The sequence below is a fragment of the Dermacentor variabilis genome, chromosome 1, assembly GCF_050947875.1.
Source record: "Dermacentor variabilis isolate Ectoservices chromosome 1, ASM5094787v1, whole genome shotgun sequence".
NCBI lineage: Eukaryota > Metazoa > Arthropoda > Arachnida > Ixodida > Ixodidae > Dermacentor > Dermacentor variabilis.
Genome location: NC_134568.1, coordinates 75,571,559 through 75,595,202, shown reverse-complemented (window position 1 = coordinate 75,595,202; position 23,644 = coordinate 75,571,559). Strand labels below are relative to the sequence as shown.

General features: G+C 45.7%; 1 protein-coding gene and 1 non-coding gene across 5 annotated transcripts in view; both read left to right on the top strand.

Moving 5' to 3' along the window:
- Positions 1–938: 938 nt before the first annotated feature.
- Sec31 (COPII coat complex component secretory 31) overlaps positions 939–23,644 on the top strand; it is a 208,032-nt gene continuing 185,326 nt past the window's right edge. For 3 of the 4 annotated variants that reach the window (XM_075690145.1, XM_075690136.1, XM_075690118.1), the window contains exons 1-6: positions 939–1,030; positions 1,471–1,589; positions 1,737–1,826; positions 6,851–7,046; positions 16,328–16,423; positions 17,298–17,435. In XM_075690145.1, coding sequence (XP_075546260.1) covers positions 1,477–1,589; positions 1,737–1,826; positions 6,851–7,046; positions 16,328–16,423; positions 17,298–17,435 — 633 coding nt within the window. In that variant the 5' untranslated portion in view covers positions 939–1,030; positions 1,471–1,476. Of the gene's footprint in view, positions 1,031–1,054; positions 1,275–1,470; positions 1,590–1,736; positions 1,827–6,850; positions 7,047–16,327; positions 16,424–17,297; positions 17,436–23,644 lie in introns of those variants that run through there. The other variant, XM_075690126.1, reaches the window with a different exon arrangement.
- TRNAR-CCU (transfer RNA arginine (anticodon CCU)) lies at positions 5,099–5,170 on the top strand. The gene has a single exon. It is a non-coding gene; the product is annotated as a tRNA-Arg (tRNA).

Here is a 23,644-nt window from a genome sequence, read left to right as displayed (position 1 = left end):
TGTAGAACAGTGGTCGTAGGGAGTACACGCAGAAGTTTGGGACCATAATGTTTAGCCTCGCGATGGTAGAGAATATCCTCACGGAGCAGGAACAGGTTGAGGAACGAGTGCAAGACACCCGAATATTGCGTTCAGAGGGTTTTAGGTGTGGAATTATCACAAGTACATCTTACCTCTTCTACAAGCTTAAACGGTATCTTTAGTATGAAGCAAAAGCAGAAGAGTAATCGCTTTCTCTGCGAGGGCTATTCGCATAAAGACTTCTGTAAGTAGTACAATATGTCACTCCCCCTTCAGTTGTTCTAAAGAGCACCGCTGTGGAAAGTCATTACGCAATTGCGGAGATTTTATGGCCCTTCCAAGTTATTCGCTTCCAGCCTGTCGCTATACCGTCTTATGACGAATACTGTGATAAGAAAAAAAAACGCATTCAGGATCGATGAAGCCCGCGATTCCAACTTTTATCGCCGATAATATTTGTAGGAGGAAGCACAAATAAACGTGGTGTAGAGGCGTAATTGCGCTAACGCTCTTTCTTCGCAGCTTACGTCTCGAATGTGCGGTTAAATTCGTACGTGCTGCTTAAAGAAAGGAAATGCAGACAAGACCGATGATGATTATCGTTGTGTGGCAAAAGAGTGTAATTTTGTTTAGTAGTGTATTTATAAAATCGGCGAGAATTAACGGGCGAAAGTTCAGAGGAAATGCAGACTACATATGTCTCTGGATCAACCCCGTTGACGCTGAGCAACATTGAGGCTCGCCTGCATGCAAAAAGCTTGGCATGCCGAAAAGCTTTTTCCAAGTTCTTCCCTTTGAAAGTTCCACACAAAGCTCTGCAAGGTGCCGCTACACTCTAGTGCCGCTATGCACACTACGAAACTGAAACCATTTTCTTCTTCCATGTGGCTATGGGTGGCTGTGACGAGAACTCTGGCTGTGGCTACTGTGGCTGTCAAAAGAAAAACTTCCACCAGGGGGCGCAGGAACAGCGACACGCATCTTATTGCCACGTTGGATTTGATTGCCGGTACTCTTCCTATTTTTTTTCGACGTTATTCTGGATTTTGAGCTTAATCATATAACCTGTTGAATCTACCGGATGATCCATAGTGTAGCTTATCAGCGGTAGTTTGCAAAGAGCGGATAGTTCCTCAAAGCTCGGCTGTTTTTAATGGTAGTCGGGGAAAGAGAAATCTCCATCCACCGCTTCGTCTACGTTTATGTTTTGTGTAGTTTCCCGAGCACTGCATCATAACTAATTAAGAAAAACAGTGAGTTTCTGCCATCCTTGCCCATTCTTAAATCATATCTGTCGTGAACCTTTTGCCATCGCGTTGAAACGTCACCCTGTCCGAGCGTCGTTCAATGAGTGTCAATTGAACTTTTTGCGCCGTTCTGCTGATCGTCCTAGCAGTTGTAAGCTTTCTTAACTCGCCGCTTAGTTTTCTGTTTGTGTGTGGTTTGCAGGCAAACATGAAGGTGAAAGAAATAGATAGAACGGCGAACGTTGCCTGGTCGCCGGCGGTGCACCACCCGATTTACATTGCAGCCGGCACAGCCGCCCAGCAGCTGGATTCCACGTTCAGGTACTATTGCAGCCGGGATTCTTGCTATGGACCCCAATGCACGTTTGTTAGATTTGTGTGGTCTGCTTCATCACATTCCTTTGCCAACTTCCTCGTTTGTTGTGTTGTAATTGCTGCCAGTGCGTTGATTTGCTCCGTACATTTCAGCACGACGGCTGCACTAGAGATATATGCACTGAACCTTACAGAGCCAGGATTGGATATGGGACTTGTGGGAACGCTAGATTCGGATCACAGGTGAGAATAATGTTTGCCATTTTGCAGTTTAGCTTGTAACGGTTGTGCCATGAACTTGTTACAAACGTTAGTTTCAGCGAAACGCAGTTAAATATTAGCATATACTAAATGTATGCGGCTCGTTGTTGACTTCGGGTCATTTTGCTTTCTTCTAAGGTGATATCTTATTCACAGACATTACCTTGTCTCGTAAAAGAAAGTTTTAAAGGTCGATCAAATAGCAAAATACTGTCTGTTGCTGCTTGATCTGCCATTTTTGACCAACCCTTGTATCAATATTCAATGCACTGTTTCGAATGAACATCACCATCATTTTTTATAACCTTTTGTGCTTTCCTGTGTAGGATAGCACAGTCAGAACTTCAGTGTCGCATTGCTAGGCTGTGTGTATTGCTTACATGCAATGTCTTGTCTATTCCTTGTGACCTGGCCACAGTTTTAGTACTATCGAGGGCAAAAGTGCGCATGATACATGTGCGGCGACCGAATTGCATTGCTGTGCTATCTGCTGGGTTCAGCCGCGCTGTAATTTGAGTCTACTGAAAAGCACATGCACGGCCCACACTCTTCACAGGCATCTGCTTTTTCCTGGTTATCTGCAACATCATGGTTGCCACGGAATGCGGGGCTTCACAGGCTGGCATGATGGCTATCACCTGTTGCATATGCTATGAATAGAGATAACATTTGCAGCTCTGCAGTACACGTCACTGATAAGCGCATCCAACTTCAAGGCAACAGACAACTCTTACATTGCTTCAAGGCCTCTGTAATGGTTGGACATTTATGGTTTACAGGCTCTCCAAATTATATACTGTGTTGGTATGACTGACTAGCTTCGAAGTTTATGATTACCGCTTCTACAGTGTTTTGCACTCACCTAAAACCTGCATTTCAGCTGGCATATGCAGATCATGTTGCTGGAGAGAGATTGATTGAAACCGTTACGATCAAGCTGACATTATCCTCTACTCGGACCAGCAAGCTACGAGGATAGTTTACAGTAGCAACATAAAGCCCTGACCAGGCTCGTTAAAAAATGGTGATGAGGCAGTCTCAAGAACGAAGGCAGTGCATAGGACCAAATTTAATTCAAAACACCTTGACAATGCGCCACCTCGTGCCGCATTTCATGGCAGACATGATGTCGTAGGTAAGTTAGAAAAACAACATGCCTGTAAACAGAGTGGGGCGTGCATGTTCTTTTCAGTGGTCTTGAACCCCCAGCTGACAGCATGGATGATCTTGGCAGACATAGCAAGTCTTCAATTCGGACACTGCTTGCATGCCCTGGGCACTTTTGTCCCCAATTGTACAAGAACATTGTATTGCCTCCCACAAACTGATTTCGAGACTTGTCAAGTGTATTCAAGGTTATTAACAATTTTCTTGGCATGAAATTCCTCTGGGATTATAAACTAAGGCTAAGTGTGTTCCTCTTCTCTTTGTGTGCGGCATGTTTTATTTGAAAAGTTGCTTGTTGTGGGCGTCGGTATTGGTTAACTTGTGGCTAGAACGAACCCAGACTCGTTTGATACACCCAACCAAAGGTTGAGCCATCTTAATTAAATTTTTCTCTCTCCCACTCCATTTCTGCAAGCACAACTTTTTGCAGTAAGATGTTTTTTTTTTAATATTTGATTCTTCTAGCAGCACATTTAAAATATTGCTGCTTTAGGCTTTTTTTTTTGTGAATTTGTGTGCTGCTTGTTAAGGCTTGATGTTGTTACTATATTTTTATTGTACCTCAGTATCTACACTAGATGGCTTGAATATTTCATTCCTGTGTGTGTGCATGGCATGTGTGTATGCATGTGTATGTGTGTTTTCTACACTACTTGCCACAGCCATACTATTTTGATAGGGGTGGAAAGCAAGAACTGTTAAGGACTGTTAAAATACAATTCCAGAAACCTCTCAGTGCTTGCTTTGTACCTAGAAAAGACTTAGTTGAGAAAATAGCATCTGAAGGGTCTGCGTACCTTTAGCGCATTTCAGATCTCCTGCCCCGTAGCGGGAAGTGGTGTTGTTGCATATGCCATAACTGCCCATTACCTTCAGTGAGTAAAACAGCACCCAAGAAATGGCGCTATCGTCTTTTGCACAAAAACACACAGCCAAGGAGAAACTGAGCCAAGCAGAGTGTTGGATTCGCTGCTGCAGCTGCTCTTGGTCAAGTGATGCGGACTGTTTGGGCATCCCCCGAAATCACATTAACGTGGCATTCTCTGCTACTTGCAGTTTGCGTGAGTTTCACGAGGCAGCGATACCAGCACAGCACTATGCAATAACGAAACTACTGAAACACGAAAGCGTGTGTGGTGCAGAGTCGAGCAAAAACGAAACCTTTTGACCGTCATGTCATTGTCAGAAGTAATGTCAATGAGCTTTTTTTTTCTAAAAATTGAAAAGAACTGGCCAAGTAGTACTTTGTTCTGTCTTATAATGCTATGGAATGATATTCTTATTATGGGTGGTTGACTAGTAATGACAAAATTATAATAAGTGCCTATGTCATCGGGCTAGTACTTGAATGACCTGGGGGAGTCTCAAATCGTGTCCTGCATTTACCTAAATTTCTCGATTACTAAAGCGCTGATCACGATAATATTGAAGTCTTAAACATTCTTGAGCATTAATATATCACTTTAGCTTGACTCAATATTTGCCTTTAGTGTCATTTTAAAGGGACACTAAAGGCAAATATTAAGTCAAGCTAAAGTGATAGATTAGTGCTTGAGAATCTATAAAGCGTCAATATTATCGTGTACAGAGCCTTAATAATAGAGAAATTCAGGTAAATGGAGGATATGATAAACTCCCCCGGGACATTCAAGTACTGGGCCAATGACGAAAGCACTCATGAGTTAAATTCTGTCGCTAGCACTCAACCGCTCGTTGCAAATAACATCCTTGTACTGCATGATAAGACGAAGTAAAATGCTACTTGTCCAGTTCTATTTCATTTTTAGAAAAAAGAACTCATTGAAATTATACTCGACGATGACGCGGGTGGTCAAAAGGTTTCGTTTTCGCTCTACTCTGCGCCACCCATGTCTCGAATCTGGCAACACTGATGCCTTCAGGTGGCATGTGTGGGTTTATTGACCAGTTACCTTCACCCAAAAAGATCACATACTCGTGACGCCTGTGGCAGAAAGGATGTTCCTCATCCGCCGCCAAGGTTTGGGAGTGGTGGCGCTGGCTAACACTCCCAGGGTTAGTTCTAGTAGTAACACATAAATACCCCAGAAAGGAGATGGGAAGACGCTGCTGTGGTAGCTCAATTGGTAGAGCATCGCACACCTAATGCGAAGACATGGGATCGTTCCCCACCTGCAGCAAGTTCTTTCTTCATCCACTGTCAGTTCCATTAATTTATAATTTCTTTATTTCAATTGGTAAGTACAAGTAATTTCCCCTGTGTTGTCCTTGGAGTCGTTGTTTGTTGGCTTCTTATGATATGATCACTAGCATTTGCTAATATATGTTTGTCATTACCATGAGCATAATTTTTCTGTCCATGCCAGCGGTAGTCATCTTTTACAAGTGCTTAACTGTAAAGTGGAGAATTTTATATATTTTACTTGAGCATGAGTCCTGCCACTTCGAATGCGCAACTGTGGTGGGAGCAGCATTTGCTAGCATGGGATAGTGTAGGTTACAGTCATGCCAATATGACATATGGTCACTTTGGACCCTAGGGACATGCTATGAATGGAAAGTGTTCAGACTCATTCTGGAGTGAGCCCGTGCCTGTTCTCAATGGTTGAAAGATGTGTATGTTCATCAAACAGTCAACAGATATATTGTGTAGTGCTTCCGGGAATTCATGGCTGCAGATTTTTGTAGATATACTGTGTTTAACCAAGTTCTTATACAGAAATTGTCAGCAGTCAGGTTTTACCTGAAAACAGCAGTCCCTATTTCTTGCGTAAATGGTTTACAGACCATGCATAATCTTTATCTGTGAAACTCTCATAGTTCGCCAACTTGTGCTCTTTTACAGAGCGCCATATAAAATTTCCAGCCATATTAATTTTTTTTTAAAAACTTTCATGTTCGCAAGTATTATGTGGAAATAATTAGCCTGAAATATTATTTGTTGGCTTCAGTATAATGTTGCATGTTTTACTGTCCCATTTGGATTTCTGCCTTTCTGCAAGTAATGCAGGAGTTCACTCACACTTTTGTATTGATATCGGTTGTCATATGATGTATAATAAATTTTTTTTCCAGTGCTCTGTGTCTATCAAAGAATTGTATGCTGTATAAAATTCACATAGGTATTTCATTAACTTAGTGTATTTAATGCATATTTGTTAGTCCCAGAGATTGTCATATTTGTTTCAGTCTTGATGTTTGTAAATGTAAACCTATTATAAATACGGCTCTTTTACTGTGAATTTTTTTGTAAATGTGTAACATGAAGAATGATGTGGGGATGAATAGTGTGTAGCATGGCGACCCAGATTATTTCTCACATTCTGTGTTCACTTTTCTTGCCTTCATTTTGCTATAAGGTGCCATGAATTTGAGGCTAGGCAGGGGTGTCTTGCATTTCTATGGAAGTAGTACAAGATGTACAGAAATATATAAGGCACATACATACGGATCAGGCATTCCTTGGTAAAGCTGATTTTCTTCTCTTATGAATGTATCTTGAAATTGATGACCGCAGTCCAAACTTGGCATTGGGAACTTTCTAGTGCACTTGTCAATTTCATTTTATGCCTCTAAACTACAAATAAATTAAGTTTTTTCGGTGAGCTTGTGGTCAGTGTGTTCTTGCCCATAGGTGTACTGAAGGATAGTTGCCACACAAGGATAAAACAAGGCTAAGTGGAGGACAACACAGCGGTATGCTTGCCCTGACCTTAGTCGCTTGTTTTATCTTTGTATTTATGGAACAGCCAAGCTATTGCTTCCTGTTATTGGCATTCATTGGTTGCTTCACAAATATTTTAAAAAAGTGCAGCTTCAATTTTGCTTCTGCCTCTGAGTGTTGTCCGTAATGTGCTCAGGTTTCATAAGGTTGCCTGGGGCTGCCACGGGATATCAGATGGCGAGATGCCCAGTGGTGTACTTGTTGGAGGTGCTGATGCTGGTAACCTGCTCGTGTATGACCCAGCAAAACTCGCCAAGGGAGAGAATGCACTCGTCTGCCAAAAGAACAAGCATACAGGCCCTGTCTATGCACTTGATTTCAACACATTTCAGGTGTGTTGCTTTGTGTTGTTGAATGATTTGACCACTTTGATTTGAGTGCAGCTGTGACAGAACTCTCTGAACTTATTGCGTTCGCTCGTATTTCTGTTCTTAACTTTGGAAAAGTAAGTCTCATGACTTCTGCTTTCTCATGTTGTGAACCATAGCATGCATCGCAAGGTCATCTTTTCTGTTATAGCAATGAGCAGAACGTCATAGGCTGCAAGTATATTATTGCGGCTGTGTTCAGTGGTTATAAGCGTGTCATACTTGTGTTCAAAATCATGCTTAGCTCATGGTGTTGAGTGCGGCAAAATATCCTTCAGCAGAGCGTTTGTATTTACAGCTGTGGGCTCTTAAAAAATGTATTATGGTGCCCGAGCAAGGGCACCCTCTTCTATTTCAGTGTTGAGCAGCGTTGCCATCTTCGTCAATTTTCTGCTACTACTATATCCTGGCAGATACTAGACCTATTTAGGTCTAGTATCTCTTTGCAAAATTCTGCAAAATTCCCTTTTTGCAAATGATAGATGGCTTTAGAATGTCATTGAACGTATTGCCCCTTGTGCAGTACTGGCTTCTCGGAAATGTAAGCGCTAGCGACCAGGTCGGTAGCACCACCTGGTGGCGCAAAGTTCAACAACTATGGCGCATAGATGTTGCAGTAACCAACCATATTCTGCTTCAGTGCTGGTGAAATGTTTCAGCAGGGGCGTAATCATTAGCACGTAGCCTTTTTTATTTTTCTTCAACATGAACACACATGTAATGTGAAAACATGTCTAACGTGTTGTGGTTGGACAAAAAAGTTGGAAGATGTCGCTACCAGCTTTGGTGTTGTAGTCTATGTCTCTGGTAACTTGGTATTCCGCAAAGGGTATTACATTTGGGGGCTTGCTTAAGCTCTCTCTTGGTGGTTACAGTTAAATAGGTCATCATAGTGGATTGTTAGCAGAGTTTAAATGATTATTAGTGCTTGATAGAACTTTGAGCAGAATATAAATGGTCCTAAAAAATGTTGAGGACTAAGAATAAGAATGGCGCATACCTTGATGCAACTCTGAATTCTAAGCTTTCGTCAAAGGACACTTGGACTGAGTTGAAGCAGCTGATATTGATGCTAAATAAATATCAAAACTCCTTGACGCTCACACTCATTGTGTCAGGCTAGCAGAATTTTAATTTCAAAGTATGCATTGACGGCAGTGTAACTGCTCTAAATGTCAACACTCTATGGTTGGTAACTCTAAAGAAACAGTCATGGGCTTTGAGCACATTTTTTTGATAAATTTTTTGTAGTTTTTTTGCCTTTTGTGGTGTTAGGGGCACTGCTGAAATGGGCCACAGACTTGGTAGGTGGAGGAAGTCCTGGGGCATGGGAGGAGGTGAACATACTATAGTTGCTTTATTAGTCGCTAGACTCACTGGTGTGGTGGTTCTTTTTTCCATTCTGATATTTGTGAAATTGCTAGCATAAAGATTGGTGCTTGGCCTACATATATAAGCTTACACAATGAACTTGAGCTTTTTGCTTGCTAGCATTTTTCTTCCTAATTTATTGGAGTCTCAAAATATTTATCCAGCATACTCTCAACCTTCCTAAGCTTAAGGAGCTTGACCAGCCTGTATCATACAGCTGTGGTGAATAGTGCACTTGTTACGTCTTTGATAAGGTTTAAAGTGAAAAAGCTTGAAAACAAGACAGCCTGTACAGAAAGTAAATTTTACCAATGCTGGTGTGTGTGGATCGAAAGTTGCATGCGAGCATTCACACGTCTGCCCTCTTCATACCTTCCAACCTTTGATTTTTTTGTAAAATGCCAGATTTTCAGTACTTCTTTACAATTGTCATTTTGGCACCAGTAACACTACAATCTTTGTGTCCAATAAATATAGGGCAAAACTGTTTTCTGAAGAATACAAATACACTTGGTGCAATTTTCACTGCTTTATTTTTCATAATAACCACTCCATTATTTGGACCTACCCAGTGCCACCAACTCGTAAACGAATGTATAATGGCAACAGGAATTTCGGCCGCCATTATGTGAATATTTAATTTACAAACTTTTATATTGTTGCTAACAAATTTTAGTACAGAGCAACGGCACCTTCCAAAGGGCATGGCTGTGGCTCATTTTGACGGTGTAATGGATCTCTGTGGCTGCGGTTCGCTACTCGAGAAGTGCCTACGCAAGATCCAGCTCCTGTACTTGACGTCAGCACTGCTTTGTCGCCGCACGAACAAGAACGGCTTCTTACGCTACTGGCCAAATTCAACGACTGCTTTGTGTCGACGTCCAGTGTCGGTCAGACGCCCCTAACAAAGCACCGAATAATTACAGAGAATACAGCAAGACCAATTCACCAAAATCCTTATCGTGTTGCTCCCAGAGAAGATAAAGCCATACAACAAGTGACAAAAATGCTTGAAGACGACGTAATCCAACTATCAATAAGTCCCTGGGCATCTCTTGTAGTTCTAGTCAAGAAAAAAGATGGCGGCTTGCGTTTCTATGTTGACTACCGAAAACTAAATCAGGTGATAAAAAAAGATGTGTACCCGCTTCCCCGTATGGACGATTCACTCGACAGGCTTCGACATGCGCATTATTTCTCTTCAATGGACTTAAAAAGTGGATATTGGCAAATCGAGGTAGACCCGAGAGACCATGAAAAAACTGCTTTTGTGACACCAGACGCTCTATATAAATTTAAGGTCTTGCCTTTCGTCTTATGCTCTGCTCCTACCACGTTCCAATGCCTCAAGGACACTGTGCTTTTCAGGCCTGAAGTGGAAAACCTGCTTAGTGTACCTCAGTGACGTCATCGTGTTCTCTGCAACATTTGAAGAATGCCTCGAACGGCTTGAAGTGGTTCTGCAGTCCATCCGGTCCGCCGGCCTTACCCTGAAACCGGAGAAATGCCACTTTGGCTTTGCAGAACTCCAGTTACATCGTCAGCCACGCAGGTGTCCGCCCGGATCCCCAAAAAATTGCCGCCGTCGCACAGTTTCCCGTACCATCCGATAAAAAAGTTGTCAGACGCTCCTTTGGCGTCTGTGCCTATTACCGGCGGTTTATTGCAGACTTTGCTCGCATTACGTTGCAATTAACTCGCCTCACGAGAGATGACATTGCTTTTGTATGAGGCGATGAAGAGCAAGGTGCATTCAACGACTTGTGGCAACATCTCCAGGCACCTCGAGTGCTTGCTCACTTTGATGAGACCGCTCCTACATTGCTCCACACTGATGCCAGCAGTGTTGGCTTGGGAGCTGTTCTTGTGCAGCAGCAGGAGGACACAGAAAGAGTGCTTCCCTATGCAAGTAGAACACTGTCACGTGCAGAGGCTAAGTACTCCACAACTGAGAAAGAATGCCTCGCCGTGGTATGGGCTGTTATGAAGTTTTGTCCATATTTGTATGGCCGCCACTTCACAGTTATCAGCGACCACCATTCACTCTGTTAGTTGACGAACCTTAAAGATCCTTCTGGACGACTGGCGCGTTGGAGCCTAAGGCTGCAAGAGTTCGACATGACTGTCATGTACAAGTCGGGGAAATGGCATACGGATGCTGACTGCCTGTCTCGATCGCCGATAGTCACCTGCTCCACCTGAAGAAGATTTAGCATTTCTTTGTGTTCTGAACACATCCGCCATCATGCAACAACAGGACGACCCTGAGTTGCTTGAACTAATCAATTATTTAGGGAGAAGATCTGCGAAACCACGTAGAGTTTTCACGAGAGGACTGTTATCATTTTGTTTACGGGTCAAAGTACTTTACAAAAGAAACTTTTCTCCGACCGGATCCCCCTATCTGCTAGTCATTCCTGCAGCTCTTCGTACGACGGAAGTACTTCAAGCCTGTCACAATGAGGTGACTTCTGGTCACTTAGGCTACACACGAACATTGGCCAGAGTGCAGCAAACTTACTACTGGCTGAGACTTACCACCGCTGTGAAACATCACGTTCGCATTTGTCTTGACTGCCAGAGGTGCAAATTGCCTTCAACGAAACCAGCCGGCCTTCTACAAACCGTCCAAATTCCTCGAAGACCATTTGATCAAATTGGAATGGATATTTTGGGCCCACTTCCTACTTCTACTGCAGGGAATCGCTTTGTTATCGTCGCAACCGACTATCTCGCACGTTACGCTGAAACAAAGGCAATCCAGAGAAGCACGGCAGCCGAGGGGGTGCGCTTTTTCATTGAGCATGTTGTGCTGCGACACGGTGCACCAGTCGTCGTAATAACAGACCGAGGAACCGCATTCACAGCTGCACAGTTAGATCACGTCTTGCTGCTAAGTAGAACGTCTCATCGGAAGTCAACTGCCTACCATCCACAAACCAACGGATTAACAGAACGCCTAAACAAAACAATTGAAAACATGCTCTCCATGTACGTGGATGTTAAACAGAAAAATTGGGACGACATCCTACCTTACATCACCTTTGCATATAACACGGTGAAACAAGAAACATGCATGACTCTGTTCACCCTTGATCACGGACGGGATGTACGAACGATGTTGGATGCAATGCTTCCACACGACTTTGACGACACTGATACGGACGCTGATGTGTTTACGCAATGCGCAGAAGAGGCTCGGCAGCTCGCACGCTTGCGGATCTGCCAGCAGCAAGACTACGACTCAGGGCGCTATGATCTTCACCGTAGAATAGTAAGCTATGAAGTCGGCGACAGAGTGTGGGTTTGGACACCCATACGCAAACGAGGCCTCTCCGAGAAGCTGTTAAGACGATACTTCGGACCATATCGAGTATTGCGCCGACTCAGTGATGTCACGTACGAGGTCGTCCCCGATAGTGCCAGTTGTACGCGGCGCTGCACGCATCGTCCTGAACTTGTGCACGTTGTCCACATGAAGGCGTATGTGAGTGAATAACTATGCCAGAGACTCTTACTTCGGCGAGTGACATTTCTGCTTTAGCATTGGGGCGATGCTCTTATAGGGAATTGTGCACGCGTCATTTGTAGCAAATGACGCGTGAATTCTATGCAGACGACAACGATGGTGGGGGCATTAACGGACTCCTTCTGGTGAGTTACTGAGATTGGACAAGGACGAAGAAGACGTGCCTCTGTTCTGTTTGTTCGTGCGCCCGTCGGTGACATTTGCGATTACTTGTGCGACCGAGATACCATGAGTGAACAACAATGTGGTTATTTGGATGGCAACTCCTCCGCAACGAAACGGTACGTCACATGCTAACAAAACAGGGGTACATGATTGAGGTGGGATGACGTCGTCATCTTCTGTAAGACGAAAGGAGTGGTGTTGTGGCGATAAGCAATGTACTAAACCGGGGCTCCTATAAAACGTCAACATGCGATCCGGGATATTAATTATGGCGCCATGCACTATGCACTATGCAGCAAAAAGCACTATGCGCACAAAAAAAAATATATATATACATACAATGATAATGGAAAAATAATAAATAAGAGATAATACACTCTAAAATTTAAAAAAATGATGCGCGAAGGGGGAAGAAATATTAACAAAATAGTCTGCTGCTAGCGCAGGACAATGTCCGGGGGTGCGAAGAGAATGCGGCGCGTAAAGTTCTGTGGCTAGGGCGGTGGCCGAAGTCACGGGAGTTGCGAGCGTATGCGCTTGATTGCCAGCCACGTAACACAGGAACGGGCTCACCGTATTTCCATCGGAGTTGCCGGCGAGCCCGATGAGTGCCGCTTTCGTGGTGGTCCTGAACTCCAGCTGGATGGGGCAGGACACTGCCAGGTCAGCTGGCCACGCCGCCGTATGCAGGATGGATGGGCAGCCACAACGGGAGCTGCAGGGCGTTCGCACGGCATGCTCTTGGTGTGATGTCATAGGGTCCCGTCCACCATCAGTGTCCGCGGCGATCCGATGGAGTTGGTGCGGCTCCTTCAGCTTGCTTCAATGAGCAACAGCCCTCACGCACGCACACTCTCCTCGTGGTACCGCGCATCACTCCTCACCGTCCGCCATGCCGCCCGTCGGCCACGACGTGCCGCGCCGATCCAAGCGCGAAGCTTTCCTCTCCCCCACACCAACGGAGTCAAAGGGACCACTGTCACCCCCCCGCGCTGCACGACACGCCAATTACCGACCCCCTTCTTGGCAAAAAAGCAAGGGAAAAAAACGAAAACGAAAAGAAAAAAAACACAGAAGAAAACAAGAATCAGAGTCCATCTACAAGTAAAAAAAAAAGAACTATACAGCTGTACACTTAAAACATTAACACAATAATTACACTCAGCATGCGTACTTAAAAAAAGAAAATGCACATTGCTACTACACACTGCTAACAACTGTAGCAGAAAACTGGGCTGGGGTCAGCTTCTTTTCGTGCACTGGCCGCAAAGAAGCTAACCCACTGAGGCTAAGCAATATTACTGAGGGCCTTCGGTGGTGGAAGGAGTCCGCCGTCAGGCGCGATATCACACAGGTGACCGTTTCCTCAGGTTGTACCGGTGCGTGGTCTGAATGCGGTCCTTCGCCCCGGGTGTGCCCTGTTGCTTGCGCGTGGTGCCACTGGGCACCTGCACGAGCTCGTCGGACCGCGACGCAAAGGCTTTCAGGTCGGCGATATGGGCACGGCTGAGTTTTCTCGAAGGGGAATCCTTCAGCAAGTACGCGAGCGGAGACCAAACTTTCTCTACTCGGTACGGACCAAGCCACTTAGGAGCGAGCGAGGCTGAGAACCCCTTGCTCGCGTCGCTAAGAGCGTGGTTGCGCTTCAGGACTAAATCACCTACCTTAAATGAAAGATGGCGATGCTTCCGGTCGTACTGAGCCTTCTGCTGGGCCCTGGCCTAAGTCAATCTCTGCCTTGCTCTACAGAGAGCCCGACAAAGCCTGTCCCGAAGTGCTGAAGCGTACGCAGAACAGTCTGCCAGTGCCTCCTCATCCCCGAGCTGACATTCAATGACACTGGTCACCATTTCACCATTTGTCACCATTTGTCAGCTCCCTTCCAAAATTGAGGAAAGCAGGAGAGAAACCAGTTGAGCGACTCTCGGCGGTTCGGATTGCGAACGCGAGCTCACTCAAGTGGTCTGCCCAATCCTTTTGACTCATGGCAAAGGCGGCCAACATTGGTTTGAGGGTTCTATTGACCCTCTCCATCAAACTGGACTGGGGATGGTAGGCCGACGGGGTGCAGTGATTAATTCCAAGGGAATGGCACATAGCACCGAACACCCGAGTGGTAAAATAGGACGCATTGTCCGTAATTAGTCTTTTCGGAAAGCCGAACCGACAAAAAAACTTCCTGTAGCCTCTCCAGCACCGCTCGCGCAGTCACTTTTCGAAGGGGAAACGACTCCACCCACTTCGAAAAATGATCAACGACTACCATCAGGTGTGTGAACCCCTGCTTACTCCTGGGGAAAGGCCCCATAAGATCGCAGGTGGCCACTTGCCACGGACGCTCACTGTCAATTGGATTCATCAACCTGGGCGGCTTGCCACCCCTTGATTTCACCATTTGACAGACATGGAAGGAACGGCAATAGCGAAAAATGTCACGCTTTATGCCAGGCCAGGTCACAGTTTGGCTTAGTTTCGCAAAAACTTTGGAGCCACTCAAATGACCGGCCAAGGGTTCGTCATGAGATGATCGCAACAGTGCGCTTCTCAGACTATTGGGGATAACCACCTTAAATGGGTTCACAGCCTCGTCATCGGTGGCTATGTATTTCAGCAGGAGCCCATCGTGATCCAGCAAATATGAATCCGTGGGGGCCCAGCGACACACACTGGTTCCGGCCCCCCTGCGCCTGCCGCACTACCAGCAGCGTCTCGGCACTCCGTCTTCCTGAGACCGTCGCTCACTCCGCGACAAAATGGATCAATTTGCTAGGCCTTCAGTAACTCTTGCTTGCTGAATGCGATTCCAATTCTCCCAAAGGGGAGTCCGGTCTCGCCCCCACTCAGGACTGCAGCCAACAGCGTCGTGGGTTCGCTTTCGAGAAGCTCCCCCGCTTGCTCGTTTTGCGGCGCGCTGCTTGCCTGGAAAGCGGAATGAGTGGTTTGCCCGCTTGCGGACTCACCTCTCTCTGCGCTCGTTTCGCCCGCGACGCTTGCTGGCGCAAAGGCACCGGCAGTGGCTGTAACACCTGGAGGAATGCTCTTGGTGGACAATGGGGCACGGGATAGCGTGTCAGCTACAACGTTAGTGCAACCGGGCGAGCGCACAGCTTGAGGGCCTGCCCCCGAACTCTGCGCAGCACGTTTCCGACGTCCCATCTGCACAGGCGAGATCGAACGCTGCCGGGCTGATGAACGGCTTTAGCAACGTGAACGGTCCGTCGCGATAGCCGCCATTCGCAATGTCCACAATGATTCCTGTTTTAAGGAGAAAGTCCTTTCCGAGAATCACAAGAACACTGAGCCCGGGGAGATGAACAAAATGCGTGCGTCTCATTCGCTCTCCCCACCTGACAGTCAGCCTTGCGGTGCCCGCCGAATGGGCCACGCCTTTTGCAAGATTGAATGTCGTTCGGCAATCCCGCAAGCGCACTGAGTGCTTCTGCAAGTGGGATAACACCTGTTCGCCGCACAACGAAGCGCTTGCGCCCGTGTCCAGCAGTGCAGAAAATTCGCGGCCGACAATGGTCACCGGAATAAAGGGTGCGTGCGCACCAGCAACACAACCTGCTCGGTACGCCGAGGGGACAAGCAAGGTTTCGGTCACTCGTGCCTTCACGAGTAGGGTAGCTGTTGACAGTATAATTGTGGTACTAGGCCTTAGTTTCTCAAGAGCATGCGAATGATTACCATATTTATTCATGCAAGGCCCACACTTTTTTTTCTGAATTTTTACTGGGTGCGGCCTTTAGATGAGGCAGGCTTATGGCTACTCACTGAAGTTTTGAACTGCGCTTGGACTACTATGCAAATAAATGCAACCACTGGTGGCCTACTATGAACACATTTATAGTCGCCGACCAATTTTTCAGACATGGGACTAGTGCCATCTTGTAGTGGCTTGTGGGAATTAACCAGCATGCGAGTATGGTGTGTGATGCCTAGTGAAACTTCTTTTTTCTCCAAATAGTCGCACTCCAAACTTGGGTTGCGGGCCTTACACGAGGGCGGGCCATACATGAGCAAATATATGGGAAAATGTGCACCGAGGGCATATGCTTTGAACTGGTTGCATTATCCTTTTAGGTGTATGTCGTTCAATAGGAAAAGAAGGAAATCTTGCTCAGTGTGCATGATAACTGTGTGAAACTGGTGCATTGAAAACATGTGCTATCTTTTCTAGGCAAACCTTCTGGCTTCAGCGTCAACGGATTCAGAAATCTTCATCTGGGACCTTAATAGTCCTAATGCACCTATGACTCCTGGGGCCAAATCTCAGGTGGGAAAATGGCTATTCTCAATCTGCCATATTACTTATTACTTTTGGATACTGTATGCAGTGTATTTTGCATGGTGGAAGGTAATAGACGTGAACATCACATCATGTAGCCAGCTTTGGCTAGCAAGCTCTCCATGAAGCTGTTCCCTTTGCTTTGGACCAAACTTGTGATAGCTGAGACTCATCGTGCCGAGACTGTTTGGTTCCCGGTAGTTTTCAATCGATGTGCACTCATTGAGATGCCCTACTGTAGCTCTGTCTGCAGAGCAGTACTATAACCTACCGTGCACTCTGACGAGACAATCACGAGTTGGATTGACTTGTTTGGCTTCAGTCATGTTGCGCAATGCTGCCTCTTAGGTCTCTCCTTCCTCCATGGTAGTATGTGGTATCTTAACTCTAAAGCCTGTAATGTCAGCACCTTGCTCTCGGTTTAATAAGCTAGTGATGTGACACCGCATGAAGACAAATAGCGTTGATGGGAAGGCAACACTCCAACATCTGCACATGTTAATTAAGAAGATATGTATGTTCTGTGGGACTGGTTTAATACTTTGTGCAATGCAGTGTCAGTGGGCTAGAGTGAACTTTCTGCCAATTTTCTGGAATGCACAAGGATAATATTACTGTTTCTTTATTCAAGTTTTATAAACTACAAAACTAATTTACCTTTAGTTATTATGGGGGCTGCAGTTTGCCAAAAAAGGCTCAGCAGAGTCGGTCAGTTTATGTCCAGCACCTGTCCTGTCCACTCATGCTTGTTGCCCTATACAATGAAAGCTGTTAATGTGTTTCACCATTCCATTAACCAACATGCCCAGCTTTCAACAATGGCTGAAGCATTCCTGGTCTCTAATACTGTTTTGTTCGACAGCCAAATGAAGATATCAGCTGCCTGTCATGGAATCGGCAAGTGCAGCACATCTTGGCCTCTACCTTTCCAGCGCGATGCATTGTTTGGGACTTGCGCAAGAATGAGCCCATTATCAAGGTGTCGGACACAACTGCCAGGGTTAGTGATTACAGTCTGACTGTTTCTTGCACATTCCTGCTAGTTGTGAGTGAAAAAGTGTGTCTTGATAGCGTATGATAGCGTACACAGCCACCTACATTTTTCTGTACTGATGTATAATCTGGAAACATTCTCTGAATATGTAGAACTAGCTCTCAAGATAGTTAAAAAAACTCCTTGATGTTTCAAAGTTGTCGTAAACATTCAGCAGAACGTACAGTTGTCATCAGTATTAAAGGGAGCAGCAAATTAAAAAGAAAAAGCATGATAACTCATGACGCATGCATTCAAATCTAGGAGCCTGATACAAAAAAGTTTTCCTGTTGAACTTTTAGTATTATTGAACACCTTTATGGAGGGCGTGTGTGTTTAGCTCCAATAGCATTTGAAAAAATTTAGATGCTCCCTTTCATATTTTTGCGTGTGGAAAGACACAGACAGAAGAGGCTATTTACAGGCTATTTACACTGGAGCCAGGCAGCTAGGCCGACACTCGCTCGCGCCATGCGCACTGACCAACTTCATCATCGTTCTCGCGGCGGCTCGTTTCTTGGGCATCGCTCGATGATATCGTAATACTACGCCCCCGGCGGCAAAAGCACCGTCACGGTGCTGTTAAATATCCAAGGCACGTGGAGAGTTGTAGGGCTTGAGTAGGGCGATGTGGACAATGTCACTGGTTGTCACAGCAGATGACGTAGTGGCCGTGGCTAGAACGATTTCATAGGTAACATCGGTCACTTTGCGGAGCATGCGATATGGACCTGTGTAACAAGAAAGGAGTTTTTCACATAGGCCAACTTTACGCGAAGGTGACCAAAGTGACACGAGGGTGCCGGGCACAAAATGGACATCACGGTGACGGAGGTCGAAGCGTTGCTTCTGCTTGTCCTGAGACACTTGTAGACGAGCGCGCCCAAGTTGGCGAGCGTGGTCAGCATGGGTGATTGCATCACGGGCATAATCGCTAGTTGAAGCTGTGGCGGATGGAAGCACAGTGTCCAGTGGTAGCGTTGGTTCGCAGCCATACAAGAGGTAAAACGGGGAAAAGCCAGCAGTTTCGGGACGGGAAGAGTTGTATGCAAAGGTAATGTAAGGTAGAGCCAGGTCACAGTCACGGTGGTCGTCGGAAACGTATTTGGATAGCATGTCTGTAAGGGTGCGGTTGAAACGCTCAGTGAGGCCGTTCGTTTGGGGATGGAAGGAAGTGGTAAATTTAGGCTGTATGGAACAGACACGCATGATGTCGTCGATGACTTTGGCCAAAAACGTACGGTCATGGTTTGTTAGCAATTGACCCGGAGCACCATGCATCAAAATGATATCATGTAGGAGGAAGTCCGCAACATCAGTTGCGCAACTGGTCGGAAGAGCACGGGTTACGGCGTAGTGGGTCGCGTAGTCCGCCAGCGACTGCAACCCACTTGTTTTCCGATCTAGATTCCGGAAATGGGCCGAGAAGGTCTAAGCCGACACGATAGAAGGGCTCGGCAGGGATGTCAAGCGGCTGCAGGTAACCAGCCGGGAGCTGGGAAGGCTTCTTGCGTCGTTGGCAAAGTTCACAAGTGGCGACGTAACGTCGTACGGAACGGGCAAGTCCCGGCCAGAAAAAACGGCGACGTACACGGTCATAGGTTCGAGATACGCCAAGATGTCCTGCCGTTGGTGCATCGTGTAGCTGTTCTATAACGGTGGAGCGGAGGTGTTTAGGTATTACGAGTAGGAACTCAGAGCCGTCCGGATGAAGGTTACGACGGTACAGAGTACCGTCGCGGAGGGCGGAGAGGCGTAGAGTAGCATCGGCCGGAGAGTGCTCAAAACGGTCGATGAGTGCTCTGATGTAGGTGCCACGGCATTGCTCGTCGGCGAAATGAAGCAGCTGTGATACAGAGATTACGCAAGAAGCACTGGCAATATTAGAGGAGTCAGAGTCGTCAACAGGGCAACGCGACAAGCTGTCAGCGTCTTGGTGCAGGCGGCCAGACTTGTACACCACGGAATATGAAAATTCTTGTAGCCTCAAAGCCCATCGGCCAAGCCGGCCTGTAGGATCTTTTAGCGAAGAGAGCCAGCAGAGAGCATGATGGTCAGTGACTACGGAAAAAGGGCGACCGTAAAGGTAAGGACGGAACTTCGCAACCACCAGACAACAGCAAGGCATTCTCGTTCCGTAATGGAATAGTTGCGCTCCAATGGTGCTAGGAGGCGGCTTGCATAAGCAATAACGCGATCCTGGCCACGCTGACACTGGGCTAAGACGGCACCTACGCCATGACTGCTGGCATCTGTACGCAATTCTGTAGGGGCATCAGGGTCGAAGTGGGCGAGAATGGGTGGTGAGGTTAGAAGAGTGACGAGACGAGAGAAGGCGGCGGCCTCTCCAGTGCCCCACGAGAATTGTACGCCTTTCTTCAAAAGATTAGTTAGGGGTCTAGCAATTGTCGCAAAATCTGGAACAAAACGACGAAAGTACGAGCATAGCCCTACAAAACTTCGATCGTCTGCAGCTGTCTTCGGAACCGGAAACTCTCTGACAGCGCGAGTTTTGTCAGGATCAGGCTGTACTCCGGAAGCGTTAACGAGATGGCTCAGAAGAGTAATTTGCCGGTGGCCAAAACGACATTTGGACGAGTTAAGTTGCAGCTTCGCCTTTCGAATTACATCAAGTATAGTTGTGAGACGTTCAAGGTGAGTGTCGAACGTTGGCGAGAAGACGATGACTTCGTCGAGGTAGCAGAGGCATGTGGACCATTTGAAACTTTGGAGCAAGGAGTCCATCATACGATCGAAGGTGGCAGGGGCGTCGCATAATCCAAACGGCATTACTTTAAATTGGTAGAGGCCATCAGGTGTGATGAATGCGGTTTTTTCTCTGTCCATATCGTCAACAGCAATCTGCCAGAATCCCAAACGAAGACCAATTGACGAGAAATAGCTGGAACCGTGCAGGCAGTCAAGGGCATCGTCTATACGTGGGAACGGGTAGACGTCCTTCTTAGTAATGTTGTTCAGATGACGGTAGTCTACACAGAAGCGCCACGTGCCGTCCTTCTTAACCAACACCACAGGTGACGCCCAGGGACTCGAAGAAGGCTCAATGATGTTTTTATCGAGCGTTCTGTTGATTTCGTTTTGAATTACTCGGCGTTCCGACGCAGAAACTCGATACGGTCGTCGGTGAATAGGCGTAGCATCGCCAGTAAGAATCCGATGCATGACCGCGAGCGTCTAACCTAAAGGGCGATCGTCGATGTCGAAAATGTCTCGGTGGGATGATAATACATGGCAAAGCTCTTCAGCCTGCGCCGAGGACAGGTCCCTCGCAACCATTTTCTTTATATTGGGATCGGCACCCGAGGCTGGCGCAAGGGGCCTGCTAAGCTCGCGAGAACCATCGGTCGATAACGCTACCACTTATTGGTCGCCAAGACAATCAATGGTGGCAAGGCAAATACCTTGTGGTAGAATTTGCTTTGCCAATCCAAAGTTACAGACAGGCATGCGAGTGCGGTTCCCAGTAATATTAAGTATACTGTGAGGCACTGTAACGTCATACCTTTGGAATGTCGGGCAGAGGAGTGACGAGGTGCTCGCCATCAGGAACTGGTGGGAAAGACAACAGTTCAATGTAGGCAATTGACTTTGGCTGCAGGCGTGTGGAAAGACACAGACAGAAGAGGCTATTTACAGGCTATTTACACTGGAGCCAGGCAGCCAGGCCGACACTCGCTCGCGCCAAGCGCACCGACCAACTTCGTCGTTCTCACGGCGGCTCATTTCTTGAGCATCGCTCGATGATATCGTAATAATATTGATCGTAACTGTACATAATGCATAATGTGCAGGATCAATTGTAATATTGGTGGTACCTTACTTTCATTCAATACACACCAGACGTTGCAAACTTCTCCTGGTAAAACATTTGCACTCTAATCAGAGCCATGTACAGAAAGCAAGATTATGACAAATTGAATTTGTAATTGCAGTTAAACCTCAATATAACAGAGTCAGTAAGATTGGCAGTTTGCTTTTTTATATATCGAAATTTCGTTATATTGAAATTCAGTCATTCATTCAAATAAGTACACTAACCAACAAATTTTTTTTCGCATAAGGGGCTGCAGTATTTTCCATATTATCGAGTAATCATAAAAAGCAAATTTGAATGAGAAAAAAATTAATTTTGTTGAAATTGAGTGTCGGTGACCAAGGATAAGGTTTCATGTCGTGTCAGTGATATCTTTACATCGATGGTGAAAAACGAAGTCTGCAAAGCTTTTGTGTCCACACTGCCGCCACGGGTGATGGCGTCGCCCACAGTGGGAGGATACTATCAGCCAATTTGGCTTGCCCAGTCTTTTTTGCACCTGGCACAGATTACCTCCAAAATAAAGCACAAGGGTCATGTATGCGCTCAGCTCTTCCTCTCTCCTCTCTCGCTTGATTGCGTTACCGCAAGCTCGCTCCCCTTCCCCCCTTCCCCTTGCTCGTGCAGGGAGACTGCATTCATCAAGCCACAATCTTTATCGGCTTACTGTTGCATACTTTCACTTGCACGTAAAGCATACAGCATGCGGGTTGCGATAGGATCTTATCGCACCTGGAACTTGATGCTGCTCCACTTTAGTGGTCAATCTCAGTCGTGGGCCGTGCTATTTCAGAGGTGTGTGTGCAAGCAGCTGCATATAAATCAATCATTTGACAATCCGAATTAAAAGACAAAGTTTCCATTTACTACCTTGGTAGTTCCTTGCGGTGGCAGTGTTATTTCTTAATGTTGAAATCTTGTATAAACACACTTTGTTATATTGAGGTTCAAAATACAGGGTGTTCTATGGACAAGAAGTTATAAAAAGATAAATACTGCATTATATTGAGAATCGAAATTGCCCATATTGATATTTTTCGATTATCAAGGTGGGCATATTTTATGACTAAGCTTGACAACCAATAACTTTGCTTCAAAATGGCATAAAACAATGATTTATAGCTTATGACACACTGAAATTCACAATTGATTCTGTGTGCTGTACGTTACCGTGCAGGTTGCTGTTAATTAGCTAATTAGGCTCCAAACAAAGAACATCCTGTTTTGTGTATAATAAGGTATATTCACTATAAAAACAACAAAATTGCATTTTTGAAATCGGCTGTTAAAAATACATTAACTGTGCAAATTTCAGTCAAATAAAAAAAAAATCATGAAGTGCCTCATCCCCCCTTACGGAAAAGCATATTTTCACAGATTTTGCAAGTGGCCGGAAGTAGTTGCATGCACTGCACAGCAGCATGCACGCAATGCCACAGCAAGCTACATTGTATATGCACCATGTAGACCACGGAGTAAAATAAAATAAAAAATCACAAAAGCTGACTGATCTGATAAGTGTTCCTTTCTTGCGGTAGCGAAGCGCAGTTTTGCCACTTGTTGTACAGATGGTGACACTCTTATTTGCTCTGTGCCAACCGTTAGAGATGGCGCATTTCTTTCACTGCGGTGCTGCTGGCCGCAGTCACCGCGTACATCTCGTCTGTCGTGTACTTCAGCTCCCACTACAGACGGTTGCGCTGTATGTCACTTGCCACGTATAGGTGCGCATAAATAATTGTTGCTTCAGCTCACCCTGTAGACACTTACGACTAGACATTTGCTTGCTGGACATTCTTAAATAAAAGTTGACGTTCAACAATTGCTAAATGAATTTGAATGCGTTTACTGCACAAGCTGGTTAGATTTCAATTTGCACAAGCTATTCACATGAAGCTCTCAATATCTGTAGTCTACAGCCTGTTAATGCAGTTATATTAGCAGATGAACCACTGAGTTTATCCAGGCTTTTGCTAAATTTTGCCCATGCATATCATGGCACAATGATTACTTGAAAAAAAGTATGAATGGTTAAAGTTGCAGGGAACTGCACTTAAGAGAGAAAAGAAGCCGGATTCCAAAAGTGCTATTCGGAAAGTAAAACTTCATCTACATTTTATTTCATAGCCATGTTCTTAGGAACTTTACAACATTCATGCTGCACTCACTGTACACTCTTAGATCATAGTAGCATGAACAAGAACTTTTTGTTTTCTTTGCCATACAGGCACTGTCATCCTAGAATGAAACACCTAATAACTTCGCTAATCCACCATCAAATGATCTTAACAGCCTAAAACCATTAAATGGGCGATGAGAAATTGCCTTTAACTTCAGCAAA